At 44.1% G+C, this 22,142-nt stretch overlaps 1 protein-coding gene across 1 annotated transcript in view; it reads left to right on the top strand.

Annotated features, from left to right (window-relative positions):
* The window catches only part of SPAG6 (sperm associated antigen 6), a 138,906-nt gene that overhangs the window by 27,554 nt on the left and 89,210 nt on the right, over positions 1-22,142 (top strand). The window contains exon 3 of the mRNA XM_018564095.1: positions 5,351-5,517. Within this exon, the coding sequence (XP_018419597.1) occupies positions 5,351-5,517 (167 nt within the window). The remainder of the gene's footprint in view (positions 1-5,350; positions 5,518-22,142) is intronic.

The following is a 22,142-nucleotide window of genomic DNA, read 5'->3' as shown; positions in this document are numbered from 1 at the left end:
AGCAGCCTTTACCAACCAGAGTGCTGCTTTGGGGGGACTTTTGGCTTTGTCAGGGGTGCCTTTAAATTTTTGCACAGTGTCATGCATTTCTATGGCGCAGACGTGCCAGCTACCAATACCAAGGAAACACATGATACTATTCCAGGGTGGGCTGCATCCAGGACTTCCCCCAACATTCAGAAGAAGAGATAAGTCCACTTTCATCTGCACTTGCTCCTCCTCCTGTTCTCTGCATGAGAGGGAGACCCCGATGTTAATGGAGGCTCCTGATGCGAAGGGGTGGACTCGGATGGAAAGGGTGGAACTCCACATCTTTTTTTTGTTTTTGTTTTAGTTTTTTGCATGGTATCCTCCCTTTAAATCCATGTCAGGCCCCTATCTATTTTAAGGGTCTGGTATAGATTTGGGGGGTTGTTATTTTTTGTGACCACATAAAATGTTTTTTTGCACACAAAATAATACAAAGAATTAAACACAAACATAAAAAATTACATGATATTATTTACGTATTATTTACGTATTATAATAACAGGGCTCAAAATTTCACGGCCTGAGCTACTAGCCAGGCCTTCAAAGTTACTCGCCACCAGTTGCCCTGCATAACACAAACAAACACACGCAAGGCACAACGCGCACACAGCACAACACACATACAGCCACAGCATAACGCACAGGGCATTACACATACAGCCACATCACAACGCACAGAGCATTACACATACACATTTCATCTGAATTTAATTTTTAGTCTTCGCACATGTCTTATAATATGTGTGTGTGTGTGTGTGAGGGGGGGGGGGCAGTTTTCACTTTTAAAAAATAATTTTTAACATTTTTTATTTTTTTATTATAATTTATTTATTGTTTTACTGTTGGGGAGGGGGGCTTATCGAGGAGGTCCAGGAGTCCCTCCAGGAGTTGAGTGCCTGACTCAATGGCTTAATTTCCACTTGCCCCCACGCAATTTTCACTCGCAAATTGCGAGGGGGCGAGTGGAAATTTTGAGCCCTAATAATAGTATTGTTACAATTTTTTCGCCTTTCTCCAAATATAATTTTAAATCATAAGAGTAAATTTATTAAAACAGTATACCAAATAAAAGCATTGTATGTCCTTAAAATAGAGATGTAAAAGATATATATTTTTTCAAGTAGAGATGCACCAATACGGATACTAGTATCGGTGCCGATACCGAGTATTTGTGTGATTACTCGTACTCGCCCAAATGCTCTGATGCCTAGCCCGACACTTGAGCTTCCGGTATCAGGAAGCCGGGCAGCGAGTCATTACACGCTGCCCGCCTTCCTGATTGGCTGGGTAGCCGGCTCCATGCTCCCTCGTCACTTGTGACGAGGGAGCCAGCTTCCCGGCCAATCAGGAAGCCGGGCAGGGTGTCATTACATGCCCCTGGCTTTTTGTTTGGCCAGAAAGCCGGGTTCATGCTCCCTCGTCACCTGGTGACGTGGGAGCGGGGAGCCGGCTTCCCGGCCAATCAGGAAGACGGGCGCCGTGTAGTGTAGTGTATTCTGTGTGGCCTCACTATTTAAAGCTGAAGTTGCATACTTGTTGTTGTCACTATGTGGCCCAGAAGAAAAGTTGGCTATATGACGCATGTGACAATTTAATAAAAAGTGCTTTACTTCTTGCACATATCATGGAGTGCTGGTGACTTCTATTATGGACTTATCTGACACGGTGCCATCCGTGTTGTCACTTCAAGCACCAACCTTTCATCAAGGTCTGCACGCTGTATGGAGTGCAGGTGATTTCGTATTATCGGGCGCAGTGTATTGACGCGGGCAGGAAGCCAGGAAACAAGTCATTACACGGCGCCCAGCTTCCTGATTGGCCAGAAAGCCGGCTTCATGCTTCCTCGTCACCTGGTGACGAGGGAGCATGGAGACGGCTTCCCTGTTGATTGGAGTCTTTACACGCCGCCTGGCTTCCGTAATGGGACTTCTGGTATCGGTATTAAAAAATATCGGTACTTGCACTTGATACAAAAAAAAACGATATCGGTGCATCCATATTTTTAAGGTTAGGATATCAGTCATAATGTTATTGACAAGTTAACCGACACAAACTGACTTTACTACATTTGGCCTGGACATCTAGGCTTCAATGACCTCCGGTCAAGGCAGGGTTAATCTTATCCTGTATTTATGTATAATGGGTGCAGTTTATATAATTGTAGTCTAGTGATGTGTAATAGTATAGCTAAGTACCCGACAGCCCTGATGGAGCTGAGTACCCGTGTTTCTGCCACTGGAAGTTGACTGTACTACATCAAGTCTGTAAATATAATACTTGAGTCCCGCACTTAACCAGCCACAGATGTTCCGCGTTCGCCTCACACTCTGCGTCTCTGTAATGTGGTGCACTATTTAAAATAAAACATTGACAGATTTGTGTATCAGTGAAATCTAGGAGCAAAATGGAAGCAAAGGAACTGCAATGCTGTAGCACGGGGGACTAATTCAATCCAGCTTGTGCATAGCTGAAAAGCGTCAAAAGGAAAAAATATGGAGGGACCGCGGCACTTTCCTACAGAAGGATTTATGATATGAGCTCTGCAGTTTCTTATGGATCATGTCATTTTAGGGAGCTTTAATTCCAAAAAATTAGTTTACAATATTTTTGATTATTGGATTACAGCCAAGTACACTTTAATGATTGTGTGCGTCCTTATCATACCCTGCTGTTAAAGTATAACTCCAGCCAAGTGCACAGGTGAAACGCACATGTACCAGCCACAAGATTTGTAAAGCAAGATGCTGCTTCTTGATGCCCCAATGTTTTAGTTTCCTGCAGAATCAGCTGGATCCCTGAGCACTGGCCCTGATATCCTGTTTTAGGGTGGCTCTTAGGCTGGGTTCACACCTAGGCGTATTGAATATGCGCGTCTGTCGCGCGGTTTTTTTACCGCGATTCGGGGTAAAAAAGTCACGCGACCGTCGCGCGATTCCGAAGGCTGCTTGGCTGTATCCCAATGTAAAACGCCCTACATAACGGCCCAAAGAAGTACATGCACTTGTTTGAGCGTAGGCCGTTTTGTAGGGCGTTTCAGACGGGCGGAAATATGGAAAGGTGTGAACCAGACCCATAGAAAACAATGGGCTTTTCATGTTTGTACGAGCGTTCATAGAGCGTTGAACGCGCGACAAAACGTAAAGGTGTGAACGGGGCCTTAAAAAGCCACCCTTGTGTGTGCTAGTAAGCTGTGTGTGTCTTCACAAAGACACAGGCACAGCAAAGCAAGCTACACCCCTCCTCCCAGATCCCCCTCCTTCTTCATCCAAGCTAGTAGATGGACAGCTGCTGGAGAGTGCTCTGTCCCTTGTGCTCTTGTAGTGGACAGGAAGTTCAGTGAAGTGGAGAGGAGAGAGTTGGAGCTGTTTGACTGACTGTAAGTGCTTGGGAAAAAATGTAAAGAAATACTTTGCTGGGTAATGTATATTCATTAGATTTGGATCCAGAGGGATTAGATCACCTGTCAGGTTTTTATTGCTGTCTGGATCACCGTTAGGGAGATTCGCCCCCTATATTTGTCCTTGTCACCAGAACAGGAATGAATGGGAAATCTTCCAATAGGGACATTAGTTCTGATGACCCTTCTGACCACCAGGGATTTCCCTCTCTTGAGATGGAAATGGAGCTTAAAAGGGTTATAACCCTCTCTTACATTATCCAAAGCTAACTGTACGTTGACCTCTGCCCCAACAATTGTGTTGAAGGCTCAGAGAAACTAATGCTAAATAAAAGGGCAAACATAAATCTTTTGTTTCCTAAACCTGTACAGCTATAATAATAATAATAATAGTTCAGGACTGAATATTCAGAATATTCAAAATTGCTTTGTTTTGGATGGAGTATTGAAGGGTTAAAACTAGGGATGCACCAATACCGATATTTTTTTCCGGTACTCGCCGATACCGAATTCTGATACGGGAAGTCCCATTAAGGAAGCCAGGCGGCGTGTAATGACCCGCTACCTGGCTTCCTGATTAGCAGGGAAGTCGTCTCCATGCTCCCTCGTCACCGAGTGACGAGGAAGCATGGAGCTGGCTTTCTGGCCAATCAGGAAACCGGGCGCTGTGTAATGACTCGTTGGCCGGCTTCCTAATTGGTCGAAGCTGGCCAATCAGGAAGCCGGGCACCAAGTAATTACACAGCGGTTGGCTTCCTGATTGGCCCGGAAGTCGGCTCCATGCTCCCGTGCCACCAGGTGACGAGGGAGCATGAAACCGGCTTTCTGGCCAATCAGGAAGGCGGGTAATGACTTGCTAGGCGGTGAGTCATTACACGCTGCCCGGCTTTCTTACCAGAGAAATCCAGTCGATTCCCTCATCCTGGCTAAGAGCATTTATGGAGGAGTTTCCATGGCCGGCTATTGTATTTAGGGCACCGTGGTGCCTGCAGCTGCCTTATTACCGTGGTTCTCCTAAAGAGTGACTAAACAGTGACTGCACCTCATATGATTCAGTCACTGATGGCCGATAATTTTTAATCGGCTTTTGTCAATCCAGGTGGTGGGAAATTTAGCAGGATTCAGTCAAAACTCAAGCGGTTTATTGCGGTCTTATTGAACAATTGTCAGCAGAGCTGGAAGATTTGCCTTCACCTCTAGTTCTGGTGACAGATGTAAAATTCTGATACCCCATCTCTTTCTGTCTCAATGATAATGGTCACCAGTTCATATAGAAAAGGTTGAAACATATTCTGCAATTAAAAACTTGACAGGGGTTCTAATCCTTTCTAACAATACATTTGCTTTATGTCCCATCATGACTGACTCTCTTTATAATAGTAAAACAGCAGAAAGGCATCATGGCACACTCACAAACCAGCATGTAAAACAACTTGTCTCACCACTAAGGATAATGACAGAGGTTTGGATACACGTCTTCTGCAAAGGATGTGTAAGCCGCACTGCCGCGCCAAGGCACCTCTTATAGTGCGGTCCTAACTCTAAACTATAAGAGTCTCCATCTTGGAGCACATGGGGGCAGAAGATATCAAATTGGGTGCAGGTTTGTCAGGAGGACGCCCAACCTCCTTAAAGGTACAGAAACACACAAGGGATCCCGCACATCCCATTGGCAGCTGAGAAACCCCATGCGTCGCTGCACCAAATCAGTCAAGCAAAACAAACGACAAACGCACTCAACAATTTCGTTGCACCTTACTGTATAACTGGTAACAAATTGTTGAGTGTGTTTGTCGTTTGTTTTGCTTGTCTCTTTATAATAGATCACATGATATACTGATATAAGAATATTCTCTCCTCTCTGGTACACCTTTTCTCTTCTATTAATGTAATATTTCTTCTTCATTTTCTCTTCTTACTTAGGCGTTATGTCTTTGCTGCGGCCCCTTCTTCTGGATGTGGTCCCAACTATCCAGCAGACCTCTGCTCTGGCTCTCGGGAGGCTAGCCAATTATAATGAAGATCTGGCAGAAGCAGTTGTTAAAGGAGACATTCTTCCACAGCTTGTGTATTCACTGGCCGAACAGAATGTAAGTCAATACTTTATGGAAGTTTTTTTTTTTTCTGATTGTCTGCAATTGTGGCAATTAACATAACTCATTGCAAACCAAATTCTGCCTTTAGACAGTTCAAGGGTGGCTCGTCATTAGATTTGAACAACTGCCTGTCCCCGTTTGTCCTTTAAAGATTAAAGTGAACCTGTCAGGCATTTTCAACTCATGAACAATACCTTCCTAAAAGGAACACGGAGGCAGCCATTTCCATTTCACTAAAGCTAGGTGGCTGGTTGTGATGCTCACCATCATGTTTGAACTCTGTAATCATTAACTCAGAACAAGAAGACTTATATGATTTTCAAAGACTTCTTACATGCATACTTATTTCAAGTCAAGTGACAGAAACCAGAGGGTCAGTATATCAGCCAGCAACTAGCATTTTCAGAAGAACAGCAGTGGCAGCCCTCATATTTGCCTTAACCCTTTCGCCATATGTTGGTGGCTGTGGGCCCCTGTAAGCAAACTCCCGGCAGTCTGTGTACTATCGATCACTTCCAAGGGCTCTAATATGTGCACCCCCCCTGCAGTGTTTCCCTTCTGCGGGCCTGGGACCACGATCGCAGTTGCCGGTGGAGGAAAGGGAAATAAACCAGTTAATGTCCGTTTGCTGATCTCCTTATCTTAGCTGACCCCGCTAAATGAACCCAGAAGCGACATTGATTTTGTCACTTCCAGTTTCTTAGCTGTCATTCCCTGGCTAAAAAATGGGTAATATATTTTGTTGTGTTTATGTGCACTAAAATGAACAAGTGTTATTTTTTTATTGAAAGTTTGGGTTTGATAAACAGTTGCACTAATAGCATGCGACATAACAATTTGCAGAAGTCACCATTGTATTCTAGAGGGTCTCTACGTTTAGGAAATATATAATTCTGGGGGCTTTTAAGTAATCTTCTGGCCTAAAATATTCATTTTAACATGTGTGAAAAAAATGACTCTGGAAGTGAAAGGGTTAACGAGGAACTAAACTGGAAACTGGAAGTGTTAAGTGTACATAAGCAGTAAGTTTTCCTTTTTGTTTTGAGTTCTTCCTGAAAAAACACTTTCTGGTATGTGAGGGTGTCTACGCACTGCTGTGCATACAGCCACATAGCCAGGGCTTGAAAAATCTGCTCGGCCTCTCATCTGTGACGAGTAGCTTCCCGGCCTGCCGTGGTAATTCAACGGCCGGCCAGGAGCTTTACATTCAAGCAATCGGGCGTCTCTAGAGACGCTCAATCACTTGTATTAGCAGTAGCGGTCACTGCCGTTGCCGGTCCTGAGATCCGCTGTGCCTGGTGCAGCTGGGACCGGCACGGCTGTTCTGTGACAGGAGATTAAAGGGAGATCGGTACACGATCTCCCTCTAAACTCCTCTCCAGTCCCCGAATGCAGGAAGTGATGTATATTACATTACTTCCGCATTCTGCTGTCACTCTCCAGCTTCAGAAGCTGGTGAGAAGTTGGTGAAGCAGATCTCTGCTTCATCAGCTTCTCTGGGGGTCCCTAGGTGACATTAGGGGTCTTGGAGACCCCTGATGTCTCCATAAAGAGGACCTGTCATGTAAATTGGCTATCACGTAGGGAGCAATAAAGTTAAGTGTAAAAAAAAAAAAGAGTAGTAAAATAATAAAAAAAACAGAAATTTCCCCGGCCCCCACATACACACGCAAACATGCGTCACGTGCGCCTACGTGTGAAAACGACGATTGTGCCGCACATGTTACATATCACCGCGAACATCGCAGTGAGAGCAATAATTTGAGGTCCGTTAATGACTGATAACACTAAACCAATGAGCAGTAAAAGCGTTTTGAAGTGTCGCCTATGGCCAATTTTCGGTGTGGCTGTTTTTTTGTGATTTTTGCGGGCGCGCGCAATTTTAAGGCTTGACATGTTTGGTGTCTATTTACACGATGTGACCCCGTCTTTTATATTTTACCATAAATATGGGTACAAATAAATGTTTTTTTAACATAACGTAAAGGATTTTTTTTTGCGAAATTTACGGTACTTTTTTCATTATATAGAAAAGAATAACCCCCCCCCCCGCCTCCCCCAGTGGTGATTATATACCACCAAAAAAAGCTCTATCTGTCCATAAAAAATGTTAACATAAATTGCAAGGCTATAGTCCGGTCATGCTGACTGGTGACATTTTTGACTGACTGTTGAGACACCCTACATTTTTCAAGCCCTGCACATAGCTGTATATCTGCAGCATGAGATCTAAGGCACTGTTGCTCCTGACTGCTAGCTTAGGAGATTTAGAGTGACATTTGATAATGTCACTACTGTGCTGCTCACTGTTCTCCCTTCTAGAGGTCTGACATGGAGAAGCAAAGTTCTTCCTCTACCAAGATGGCTGCCTCCGTGCAGAAAAGGCATGGCAGGTTAGTAATGAGGGAGTGGTGAGTGGTCCTTTGCCCTCTGCTTGCCTTCCAGAGTTCCTTTTTAACAAAGCAGGATCAACAAGGGTGCTGCTATTGTCTTTGGTTAGAAAGCAGTGCACCTCTGTGTATGTAGATACATTTCACCTGTTCTCAGGCACTGTGACTTTTATCTCATCTGTATGCTATTCCACTTGTTACAATGGTCATTAGGTTGCACAACATACAACAGACCACCTAGCGTGTAAAAATGCCCATTTAGCTTCATCAATGATCTCGGCTCTGTCTTGCTTGATGCCACCCTCTGGGCCTGCCCGCAGCGTTCCTTAAGTTTGTCCCTCAGGCCTGCCCCTAGCCTTCCCTTCCCCTGGCTTCTGTGCTGGAAATTCTCCCATTGTATCAAAGTGCAGCGGCCGAGTCCTTGTGTTTGCATAAATAATTCATGTGTATGCCGATGAATAGAGCCTAAATGACAGGCTGTTGTATAGTGCAGACACTTGACCTGGGATAAGCAGGTGGTTGTTTATTGCATTTAAATGGCCCCAGAAGGAGAGTGTAAGCTGTTAAAACCACATCACCTCAACTAAAACAATTCTCTTCTCCCCTAATAAGCATATGGGAGTGTCTGTAATGTGCTGAGACTAGAATGTCTGGGTCCCCTTATTAGCCAACCACATTCCATCTGTAAAGATACATATTGAAGGAGACGAATTATCATTCACTGGTCAGGCAGTGGTCTGAGAATGTTTTCCCTTATTTAATATTCTGATATTCTGGAAAACATAAGTTGGTTGTTTTCTTCAGTTTACTTTTTATATAAAACATTGTTACTGAATAACTGAGGATCTTTTAAACATAATTATTAAAGTGTTATTATACCTGTGTAAAAATATATATTTATGTGCAAACCGCAAGTACTCGTATTGCTGCTGTTCCATTTATTTATAGAGCCTCTTTGCAGAAATATCTAAATCCCATTGATTGCCCCCAAGAGGGTGACTCTATTGCCTTGAAAGGGGCTTTCTGAAGCCACCCTCACGTGCATGCTCCTAGATAGGATTGTGTGCTGACACACATGGGCACAGTTGGCTGACGTCCCGCCCAGCCGCTAGGCCGTGACATCCTCTGGTTTCCAGGAACTGCCGAGGATGCTGACCAGAGCGTCCCAATGCTGGGTATTTGGGGGATATGCGTTAGGCTGCTCTGCCTGTGCCCCCTAACAGATGCTGGCTGCTTCATATTAGGGACGTTCCTGCATGGGCACCACAAAGCAACTAACAGACGCTAAATGCTCAGGCTCGGGCACAGGTATGTAAGTGCAAATGGGCTGACGCCACAGGAAAGTGTGTAGTCTCAATGCAGTAGACCGTCTGACCGGGACATGATATGAGCAATGCACGCTCCCAGGCTGGAGGTTCAGGGGGGCGCTGCAAGGACTCTGCAAGTTAAAGGAATTGGAAAGGGAGCCTCTGAGGCAAACTAAGGATGAAGGAACTCGCAATAATCCATAGTGATGCACTGCTAAAGGGAAAAATGCTTTTTATGCCTAGGGCAGGGGTAGGCGACCTTGGCACTCCAGCTGCACTGAACCTACCAATGTCACCATGCCTCCATGTCTCTGAGAGTTATGTCTATGGCTGTCAGAGTCTTGCATTGCATTATGGGAGTTGTAGTTCCACAACAGCTGGATTGTGAAGGTTGCCTACCCCTAGCCTAGGGTTTAATACTACTTTTTTTCTTTAATAGTTTTTGAAATTGTGTACAAACAGATTTTTCTTTAAATCTTTTGAAATGATTTAGATCACTTTTTTGTATTTAACAGATAAATATTTCATACAGAGTGCATGAATTTCACTGACTTTACATATATTTGTAATAAGATGCCTGCATGCTTGAAGCTTCCATCTTCATTCAGCTGTATGTGTAATCTGAGCTCTCTAGGCTTTTTCACAACAACAGCTGTTATCTGAGTCCCCAGGATGCTGGTGCTTAGAGCTCGCCACCTGCTGGCTGCAAGTGGTAAAATACATGCACATACAATGGGAGGAAATTTATCAAAACTGGAGCAGACAAAATCTGGAGCAGCTGTGCACGGCAACCAATCAGCTTCTCTCTTTCATTTTCAAATCTCAACTGAACAAACTAAACAGAGAAGCTGATTGGTTGCCATGCACAGCTGCTGTGACATAAAAATGTAGTTATAAATTTTATTTCTTAGTCCTGAAGATAATAAATAATAAAAGTAGGGATTCACCGGTACTGGTTTTTCAGTATCGAGGGAAGCCGTCCCCATGCTCCTCATCACTAGGTGACGAAAGAGCATGGAGACAGTTTTCTGGCCAATCAGAGAACTGGGCACAATGTAATGACGCGGCGCCCGGCTTCCTGATTGGCCGTAAAGCCGGCTCCATGCTCCCTCGTCATGAGGTGACAAAGGGAGCATGAAGCCGGCTACCTGGCTAATCAGAAAGCCGGGCGCTGCGTCAAAGCACAGTGCCTGGCTTCCTGATTGGCCAGCTTCCCAACCAATCAGGAAGTTGGGCATCCAGTCGATACATGTTGCTTGGCTTCCTGATTGGCCGGGCAGCTGGCTTCCCGGCCAATCAGGAAGCCAGGCAGCGTGTAGTGACTCGCTGCCCGGCTTCCTGATACCGGAAGTATTGGGCTAGGCATCAGAGCATTTGGGCGAGTACGAGTACTCGCCCAAATACTCGGCATCGGCACCGACACCAGTATCGTTATTGCTGTATCCCTAAATAATAGTATACAAAAATGTTTTGCTTTAACAAATGAAAGTATACTGTCCATACAGATCTCTATGCAGTACCGTAATCTGATGGTAGAGTACCCAGATATTGATCTCTGATGTGATCTATGTGATACAATTAGAATTGTCAATAACTAATAATCTTTCTTTCTTGTGTATAGGTGATTTCATTCTTCCAGTGCACATGAGATCATGACAGCTGAAATGTGCTTGTTGTCTCATTCAAAGCACACCTTCCCCTTTATTTCCAGTACTGGACCCCATCAGATTCAGACTACCGGCTGTCATTTGTCAGGGCTGTTTAGAATGTGATGACTGTCTGTAGGGCAGCAGGCAGTCCTAACTACAAGCAGACACATCTGGGTTTATGCAAGAATCTGAATATGTAAATCAGCGTGTTTGTGCAGACTTACTTATGGAAGATTTATATCCCTTACTCATAGCTGTGGCTCTCCGAGCATGACATGACACAGCTAGTTTCTAGACATCTGAAATCTGCTTTGTCAACTGCCAGGCCTCAATCACGGCACCATTGGAAGCTGGAAACCAGTGTGACAGGACAGCTGCTATAAGGCTTTATGCCATTTCTGATCTCCAGACTCAATTTAAAGCCACATGCTGGGCAAAATGATCATTTACAGGCCATACTGGGTATGTAATATAATCATGAAAAGGCTGAGTGTTATGTGCATAGGGTGGCTTCAAAGTATAAAAAATCTTACCTGGCAGCATTTCGCACCGCTCACACAACACCCAGCTTTCGGGCACCAAAGAGAGAGAGAGATGCGACCTCAAGCTGTACAGCGCTCCGGTCGAATCACTCGCCTCTCCTTCCTATCCTCCATTCACAAAATGTCTTTTAAAGAAGTCAAGGCATTCTGTGATCGGAAGAGGAGAGATGATGCCACATCCCCGCCCCCCTCCTCTCCCCCTCCAATCACACAATGTCTTGTATCCTTGAAAAAAATATACATTTTGTGAATGGAGGATAGTGAAGAGGGGCGTGTGATACATCCGGAGCGCTGTACAGCGTGGGCCGCATCTCTTCCTCTCTTTAGTGGCCGGAAGCTGAGTGTTATGTGCAGGGGATGGCGTGCTGCAAGGTAAGATTTTGCAGCATTCCTCTGCACACACATTTTTAGTGCAGCGCAGTGTGTAAATTCTCATTGCGACCGAGTGTGGCTTTGAAGTGAAAGGCCCCTTGAGGTCTTACAGTTGCTGCCTTGTTAACTGCCTGAACTAATGCTGATTACGCAGGCTGCCTTTTGACTATTAAAGTGTATGTGAAGGCAAATGTTTTTTAGATTTGGGTGGAGTGGGGAAGGGTTGGACACTTTGTCAAATATTTATTGCTCTTTCTGTCCCCACTGGGAAGATTCTCCCCTCCATTTGTCCCAGTAAACATTGTTACAATGAAAGAAAGTCAGGGGAAATGTATACATTTTCAGCTTTCCGCTAATTTCCTATTCCATCTCCAAGACAGGAAGTGAAAGGAAATCTCCCCAGCAGGACAGAGACGGCAAACATTAACTCTTAAAAAATGTTTAACTTTAGATACCTCCAAATCCAAAAGACATTGGAGGAAATTCATCAAAACTGGAGCCGACAAAATCTGGAGCAGATTTGCACTGCAACCAATCAGCATCTCTGTCTCATTTTAAAAGCTTACCTGAGCAAACTGGAGAGAGAAGCTGATTGGTTCCCATGGGCAACTGCTCCAGATTCTGTCTGCTCCAGTTTTGATAAATTCCCCCAACTGTATTTCAGCTTACCTTTCCTTAGATGTGATGATAACATTAGTTTTCTTTTGTTTTTGAGATTTTGTTTCCGTTTTTTTTTCCACCTGGCGATTCTACCAGTAAGGCTGGGTTCACACCTAGTAGTATCGAATATGCACATTTGTCGCGCGTTTCGTGCCACGCGATTCGCGGTAAAAACGCGCGACAAACGCGCGTTTCCGAGGGCTACCTGGCTGAAGCTCCTGTACTTCTTTGGGCGTAGGGCGTTTTGCAGCGCGTTCCTACGCGCTGTAAAACGCCCAGGTGGGAAACCATGCCCATAGGCAATCATTGGTTTTCACATGTTGAGCGTATTACAGAGCTTTGGAACGCGCTGTAAAACGCCCAGGTGTGAACCAGGCCTAACACATTTCCGGAACCCCACCCCTATCCTGCTGTCCCTAACAATGCAGCACAGGCATAGAGCACAGAAAGTATCAGGCTAGGTTCAGATATCTTCGATTTTGGGACGTGTGTCCCTGGACTGTGCACTCTTGCACAATTGCACACAGCGAAAAAAGCAGCTGAAAAAACCTCTTTTTGCACCACGTGTTTTTTTGAACCGCGATTCCATGGGCGGTATTGCGGCGGGAAACCGCTTGATCTGCTTGGCACAACTGGGGTGCCATTAAAAAATAATGGCACTGCCAGTGCGATCGGCAGTGGTGTGCGATTCCGTGACTGAGCGGCCATCCGCCTGGTTTCGTACACGAATGCCGCGCGGTCACGGATCACCCTAGTGTGAACCTGGCCTCATTTTACACCACGGCTGGACAAAGCCCAGGAGCCAGGTACCCAGTGCTGCTGAAAAACGACAGCTGGCACCAACGTTTGAGGTTTTGTCTACAGTAGTTGCTGTCAATGGAGCTGGCTCCTTAAAAAAATCCTGCTGGCTCCTGGATTGGACGGACTGGCCCCCGAATTCCATATGAATTTCTTCCTCCCTGTCATACAAGTTTTCTGGCAGGATCAGCAGATATGTTTTTGAACTTATCCCAAAGATATAAAACACCTTCAATTATATATTTAAAGCAGAACTCTGTGAAAAAAATTCTTAACCCTTGCAGTTGAGCTACCCCCACATTGCTAGGTTTAGACGCTTCTTTTCATCTAGTATACTCACCCGATCCTCGGAGTCAGCTGGCTGTTAGACCAGTACTTCCAGCCTCTCTCCCCCTTCTCTGCAGCAGTGTAAGGTTTTGTGAGTCATCCCGTTCAATACACAGTGTATAGGACGTGAGGACGTTGAGGGACATACCATCACTGGAGTAGAGGAGGAGACAGGCTGGAAGCACTGGTCTAACAGCCAGCCGACTGCTAGGTTCGGATGAGTATAACTTTGTTATTTTACAATGTTAGTTTACTTCTTTTCTCTTTAAGGCTAGGTGCACACCTAGGCGACACCTAACCGTGCGGCAATCGGACACGATCCGCGCGGTCAGGACTAGCCAAGGTGTGAACCGATCGCACTGTTGGTGCCATTATTTTCTAATGGCACCCCAGTTGCGCCGGGCGGAGGGTGCGGTTTCCCGCCGCGATTCCGCCCGTGCTTCCGAACACAATCGTGGCTAAAAGAGCCGTGCGTCGTGCATCTAAAAAAAAAGTACCTTTTATCTGCAATCGCCGCGTGGATGTCACCCCATTGAAATCAATGTGGCCACGTGGCAATCGCTACCTGCATTGTACAGGACCGCACGACACTTGGGATGAGGTGTAGTGCAGGTGTGAACCTAGCCTAAGAGACATCCCACCCCTTCCTTTCCTATTGTAGTTGTAGTATTGCTAAGCCTTGTTGATACTGATGTCTGCTGCTGCAACAAGGGGAAGACAAGACGAGGACGACTTCCTTTTTTTTCTTCTTCATCCCTTAGAAGTCATAGACGAGCCTTTCCCATCCGAATCCCGTGCAGTGATTTCCTTGGCATTTCTGCCTGCTAGCTCCCTTCACAAGGTCCTGAGAGGATGTTGAGTTTCATTGAAAAGGGATCAGCAGCCTTACCCTGAGGTGTTTCTTTATGGTGAAGCCTGCCAATGGGGTGCTTAGCCAATCATGAATGCGCAGAGCAGCATACAAACACTCTCTGTGCACCATCCCAAGGGCACATTCACAGCAAGACCCTCCCAAAATGTGTTTCCATTTGTCTGTCGTGCTGCAAGCACTGCTCCTTCATCACATCCTAGACTAGGGAGCTGTTGCTACATTCCGACAGTTCCCTTTTTTTTTATGTTACTGTGTATACATTCCCAGGAATTTTATACAATCTTACAATCCTGAGTAAGAGTTTGTGACTCAGCGAGCTATTGCCGAATCCCCAAATAACTTGGAAAATATGGCAGATATGACCCGGCATATTCTCTAAGTGCTCACCGATGGAGTAATCTGTTGTCAGCCGCGGCGGTAGGATGAGGAGCGTTTTCTGTTGCAGAGAGAAAACCACTATAAATGCAACGGGAAGCCGAAGGCAGGAAAAACGGCTTAGTCCAGGATGTCTGCACTTCAGAGACCGCAGTCAGTTATTGGGAATGTGCCGTCTCTACATTGATCTCTAGATATATGTGTAAAGAGATCAAAGTGATATAAATAGTTTCATCAATGTAAGTTCTTGTGTTAAAAAAAAGAGTTTTTTCTGTTTATAGTTTTTCATTTTATATGTACATGTATGTGTTTGTTCGTCACATATGTAAGTTCTGTTTTTGCAGGGCTACACAATTAAAAATAAAAGATAAGGTTACAATGAGTAAATCGATACCCAATATACCCAGGTTAAAAATTGTGTGCGTCTGTGAAACTGTGCCAAATTTCAGTGCCCCAAATAGTCCATAGATAACGCTTTAAAAGCCCCTACAGGTCATCAATTTAGAGATACGCGTAAATACTGGCCCAAAAATTATTGCCCTCCAGCGTGTGCGGCGATACCCAACATGTGTAGCGCAATCGACGTTTTCATACGTAGGCGCACCCGACATGTGTTTATGTGAAGACGCACTTGCTCGTGGGGGCGGGGGGACTTTAATTTTTTTTTATTATTTTTACATTTATTTAATATTAATTTTAGAAACATTTTTTAACTTTAATTGCAATTACATAGGGCTGCTTACAAGCCCCCCATGTGATAGCATATTGGCAGTGACAGGCCCTCTTTAAGGTGATGCTGGGGGTCCAAAAGACCCCTGGTGTCACCTTTACACTCTAAATAAGCTATTGAAGTGCAGATTACACTTCATTAGCTTATTGCTGGGCTTCAGGAGCCCAGCACTGACAGCTATGGGACCGGAAGTGATGAAATCTGCATCGCTCCCGGTCCCATAGTACGGGGAGGGGATCGGCGAAGCTGCCGGGAGACTGTTTAAACAGCCCCAATGCCAGTGACATACTCTGTACGTCACTGGTCATGAAGGGGTTAAACATTGTTAACGTGTACACAAAAAACAAAATGTGCTATACTGCAGCTTACCAGTCCTTGGGTGAGGTGGCTGCATTCGTTTTCTTTTTTTTCCAGGCTTTTCTTCCTCTTTTTATTTTAACCTGATGATCCTGAGAATACCTCACTTCCTGTCCTGGGGTGACAACACTCTATCGCTGCACTGTATCTATGGATCTATAGTCACACAGACTGGACTAAAACGTGCCTTGCTCTCTTCTTCTCAATTACTTGGTGGGGGGGGGGGATTAGTAGTTTTCAAAAGGAAGAGAACATTATTGTGCTTTTAGATCAGCTCACAGGAAGTGACAAGGGCACGGCATTTCTGACAAGATCAACAGATCATTTCTTTACTTGCCAAAAGTGTTCTTAGCATGAAATGGTGTAGCCGTCACATCTCAAGAAGGGTAAGCTGCAATATATTACATTTTATCCTTGGATTTAGATATCCTTTAGGGCAGGTTTACACCATTTTCCGGACCAGATGTGGAACGCAGTGCATTACGTTTTGCCGCGTTTTTACCGCAATTTTGCTGCGTTCCGGAGCTGTTTTTTTCTTCTTTTTTCTTAAGCTTAAAATGGGCTTTCGGGTGTGTTCCAGTGCATTCCAGACCAGACAAAATGAGACATGCAGTATTATTCTGGTCTGGTCAGGAACGGACTGCGCTGGTGTGAACAGAGGCCAGAAATAACATAGGGATACATTAGGATGCATTTTGGGTCAGGAAACAGTCTGGTCTGGAGATGATCTGGATGTGGTGTGAATGGGCCCTAGGCTTCATTCACACTAGGTGTGATTAATATATATATATATATATATATATGCATCTAATGAATGCCAATGGGTATATTCACACCTTGCACCTAGATACTTTTATCTGCAGTCAGTTTATTTGTCAGGTGCATTTAAAAACTGATTTGAACTTCTAAACGCACCAAAATGCATGTAAATACATTTTAATGCTAGGATTTGGTACCAGATGCATGTAAATGCACATCATTTAAAAGGAAAGCTCACTTTAAAAAAAAATTAAATAAATTCACACTTCTTGATTAAAAAAATGAGCATTTATAATTTTTTTGCATGGAAGCCAATCAGTAGATTGTGGGTGCAATGCTCTGGCTCCTGCAGACAGTTCCTCCCAATCATGCCTGTGCATGCAGTTGCAGACGAGAGGCAAAGTCAATGGACTACAAGGATGGTGACGTCAATCTGCAATCTGACCATGTGTCATGTTATCCCTAAATATGAGTGTAACATGAAACATGGTCAGAAAGGTGAACTTAGCCTTTGCTCCATTCACACCTAAGTTTATTGTCGCGCGTCAATCAGCGCAACAAAACGCTCAACCCCAGGAATCCCATTCAGTTCTATAGCCCCTGTTCTCCCTTGGGTGAACAGAAATACACATGAGCTACTTTCGAGGCAGATTCAGCACGTTTTCTCCCCATTGACTGAATAGAAAATTCGCGTTGCAATTATTTTTGAGAAGATTCAGCGCGTTTTGCACATGCACATGAATATGCCACAATCTGCTAGTTAAAACTCACAAAGAACGCTCACAAAAAACGTGCGTAAGACGCACATAATAGGTGTCGCTTAGGTGTGAATACCGCCTAAGCGTAAAGTACCAAGAAGCATAAACACAGCATCTATCCTGGCAGATTTTCCTCTGCATATTGAGGACAAAAACACCAGTGGCAGGTGTGAATGAAGCCGAAGAGGAGAAGCTGAGCGGCTACTATGCATAGCTCTTTATTTTTTACATTAAAGTGACAATAATGGCAAAAGTATCGTCCCCCTCCCCCCACCTTGCTAATGTAAGGACTTACCTTAAATGCCTCTTCTTCTTTCCTGAGGTTTACAGCTGTCTCTCCAGCGCTGGGTGCGGGTCTCCGATCCAGCGCTGACTCCTCTGTCCTCCTCTTCTCTGATGTCCCACGGAGTCTGTGCGGGTGCACGCTGCTCCATAGACTTACCTTGTGTCTCTCCTCGTCTTCCGGCTGAACATCTGAACTGCGCATGCTTCCGCCCCAAGATCCTTTGCGGCCGCCCGAAAATTTTTCAGATGTTCAAACAGGAGCGCGCGGCGCAGACACAAGTATTAACCCTTTCAAAACGTTTTTTTTAAATCGTTTTGCATATATCTACTGCTTGATAGAAATAGATATATGTAAAAACATGCAAGGGTTTAATAACCCTTTATCAAACATATAGAATAACAAATAAGGTGAAAGCATCATCAAACGTTAGGTAAGCACTGCAATAATAGCTCACTTACTACGGAATATACACTATGCATTCCCTTTAACCCTTTCGCTGCCAAGGCCGTTTGTGCACGTTATAATCCACATTTTAGGCCTGCAAATTACTTTAAACCCCCCAAACATTATATATTTTCTGACAGCAAAGCCCTTGTAGAATAAAATGGCGGCAGTTGCAAATTTTTATGTCTCACGATATTAGCGCAACTCTTTATCAAACCCATAAATGTAGTAAAAAATGCATTGAAGTTAATTTTTGTGCCCCGAAACACAATATAATACCCATTTTTTTTAGTACATAAAAATAGATACCTAACATGCCCATAGTAAAAATTGCGTGCATCCGTGAAACGGCGACAAAATACGGCACCCCAAATTGTCCATAGGCAACGCTCCAAAAGCCTATACAGGTCATCAGTTTAGCGATATCTGTGAATGACTGCTCTCACTCTGGTATACCCAGCGATACGTACATAGGCGCACCTGACGCGTGTTTATGATAATATTCACACACTCGCGGTGGACTTTGAAAAAAACTTTTTTTTCCATTTTTTGTTAATTGCTGTCACATAAGGGGATTACAATCCCCCTGTATGATAGCATACTAGTGATGACAGGTTCTCTTTAAGGAGATATTATGGGTCAATTAGACCCCTAATGTCACCTTTCCACTGCAAATAAGCTATTGGCTTGCGTACTGCACTGGCCCCTGGTAGCGATCTGGCGGCAATTGAGCCGCCAGAATCGCTTCCAATGTAAAGCCGACAGTCAACCTGACCTAAACTAACCTTCCATCCCCTTCCACAGATGAATAGGTACCTCAATCCGGCGGCCTCCAGTGAATGTTTACATCCAGCTCCGCAAGTCTCACTCGCCCGGCCACGTCTGTGTAGTACAGCCCATAGACTGAGGCTGTGTCCGGAGGCCAAATATGAATGGGGACAGCGGGCGATAGCCCCATAGAAGTCAATGGGGCTGTAATGTGCAGATGCGGCCAGGATGGCTACAGCCGTCAGGTTGATGTAAGTATGAATCTGTGAGGGGGAGGGTAGGTTAGGTTAGGTCAGGGCAAGGGGGCAAAAAGACTGAGTGCACTTTCCCTTAAAGTGTACTTATCCTTTAAATGGACCATGTTAACCAATCTCCTGTGCTGCCAATCCTGCTACAGTATATACATAGATCATAAAAGAGGCCATAAAATATTTGCTGAAGAAATGAATGCTCTTGTCTTCCAGTGTCTAGTCATGTGACCATAGTTTGGGCCAAATGCCGTCAAATGGTCACATGATTGCGGCTAAAAAGGAAGATGAAAGTTCAGGCAGAGGTGATGACTGGTTATGGCCACCATCAAACCCCTTGGCTGAAATGACCCGTGTCAGATATGGTCTTGCGATCGCTCACATGACCAGCCACTGCGGGAGCTTGGAAAAACAGTTTGTGTAGCAAAGATGAGTATTTCAGGGCCAATTGTATCTTTTGTTTGGTGAGAAGATGGTTAATGTACAACAGCAAGAAGCCATTATTTGTACTACAACATGGGCTGCAGATCCAAGCCCAGCTCAATGCTTCTAGTGCCATGAGTTTGGGGAACGGATTTTATTGCGATTTGCAACCTAGCATGAAAACTCTTTGCAGAAGAAGACCATTGCGCTTATTAAAGTGCTACTAGTCGGCTTCTCTACATGCTAAGCAATGATTTCTGGTGATGCTTCAAGAGGATTGATTGCTTTTGTTACAAAATGATCTGAATCCTCGCGGCTTATGTATAAATAGAAATGACAGTTTTGCCTGTTCACCGAGCTGTTTAGGGTCAGATATTATTCCCTTCTTGTTATAATGATGACGATTTTTTCATTTAAGTTGTAAAAATGTCCAGAACAATTTTTGTGAAAAATGAGCAAAGTGACAATTGAACCAAATGTGTTTTTTCAGAGGGCAAATGTAGAAAAGAATTTACAAAATGTATCTTATCTGAAATGAGATGATTACATCTAAAAATATTAACCCTTACCAAACCTTTAAAGGAGTTCTGAAGCCCCAGCATATCCTCTCCTGTTATAACATCAGCAGTGTAATAGGAATACGTACTGGAGTTATTATTGATAATACAATCAAAGCTGAAAAAATCCCTTTTATGTAGTGAGTGCTGCCCATCACTTCTAACAACTTCCTGGATTCCCTGTGTGCTTTGTATCTCTTTCCCTGCTGCTTGACGTGATGCAGTCTTCATTTCTCAAGACTACATATCCCATCATGCATTGCTTCCACCAAGCAATAATAATGTTACATTGTTCAGACATTAAGTTGTAGTTCAGAAGGCAGGCTCTATGAGAGTTGTGGCACAAGGAAGTGTATATTCACAGGGCTGAGTGAAATAGTGTCAGTGCATTGACGAAGTACATCCTATCGGCATCTTAATCAGTAAGTTTACACACTTACAGATGTATATGGGTATTAGGAGTGGGATAGAACTTATGGAAATGTAATATAAAAATGCAGATTTTTGTTGTTGTTGACCATAGATACCCTTTAACCTTAAAATGCATCTAACCCCAAAATCAAAAATCTATGAATGCAGTTTACCAGTCCTTAGATGTGGTGACTGTGTTTTCTTTTTCAGGCTTTATCCTTTATTTTCTACTGGTGATCCCGGCAGTACCACATTCCTGTCCTAGAGTGACAACGATCACTTGCTGTCCTGTATGTATGGAGGAGCATCCTTGTCATCCCAGGACAGGAAGTCTGTTAGGACTACAGAACACCTCCCCTCTCCTCCTTGGTTAGATGACCAGTGAAACGTCTTCAAGAAAAATACAGCAAGTCCAGTTGCCTTGACTCATTTTCTACAGATATACCACCAGATATAGAACATTCAGACACAAAGTTAATAGGCCCAAGTGGAAAGTTGCTCGATGTTTTGGGATCATCTTAAGTGACCATGTTCAGTTACAATTTGCAAAGAATCCCAGACCACCTGGTGATGACATCATAGCTACTGTGATGACATCATCACAGTGCTGGTGTTTGGCGGAGTGAATGCGGACTTTACACCACCATCCTTCTGCTTTACATTAATCTAAACCTTTTGCTAATTTGCATACACAATGCTTTTGTGGATTTGTATGTGCCATCCGCAGTGGTTGTTTAACCACAACTCAGTTATTCCATACAATAACAATCCAACATTCAGCCGTGGGCTTTGCTAATCTTATTTCACCCTCGCTGACTTTTGGAGAGCTACAGGTCGCTTTGCTGTGCATTAACAGCCGGGTTTAACCATCTAATGTCAGATTATTAAAAATTAAATCCTTCCACCCTGCTGTGGCAGCCAAGGGATTAGCTTTCAAATATCTGACAGGTTTACTTAAGAGGAGGTGGGCTTGGGAGGGCTTTTAAAAATAAATTATGTCATTTTCCTGGTTAGAAGGAGCGTATTTCTTTTTTTTACATTTTCGTGCCTATAATTTTGAAACGTGCGCCACAGTCCTTCCCCATCGGTTAATGCACATTTCTGCCTTTGAAAATACAATGTAGCAGCCTGAGCTCGGAACTATAAATAGCTCAGTTAACCCATTTACTGGTGGCAGAGCCAGCTGTGATCGCTTTTGAAGGCCTTTCGGGGTTAATTTAAAAAAATTGTCAGGATGATAAACTGCACAGCGGACTGAAGCACAAACACATTTAATCTGTCTCTCAGTTCCAGAGTCGCTGGACAGGAGCCAGCTTTAGCAAATAAACCTAAGTAAGTGGAAACTTTCTCAGTCTTGGTTCCGAGAACTGACAGTGAACTGCACCGGAACGTTTTCACCCTGCGCGGCCAAATCAGATTTTAAAAGGTGCAGTAAAACTGGCATCCCTCGGGGCCGTCCTTAACCCTTTCATTATCTTAATGTAGCCTGTGCATTATAATCAAACCCACTGAATGGATCAACTGTGTTTGGGGTACAGGAATGGTTACCATTTATTTTTTAATATTTCAAGTTTATGTAAACCCTAG

This window comes from Nanorana parkeri, unplaced genomic scaffold, assembly GCF_000935625.1.
Source record: "Nanorana parkeri isolate BGI_ZX_2015 unplaced genomic scaffold, ASM93562v1 scaffold23, whole genome shotgun sequence".
Taxonomy (NCBI): domain Eukaryota; kingdom Metazoa; phylum Chordata; class Amphibia; order Anura; family Dicroglossidae; genus Nanorana; species Nanorana parkeri.
This window is presented reverse-complemented; position numbering and strand designations above follow the sequence as displayed.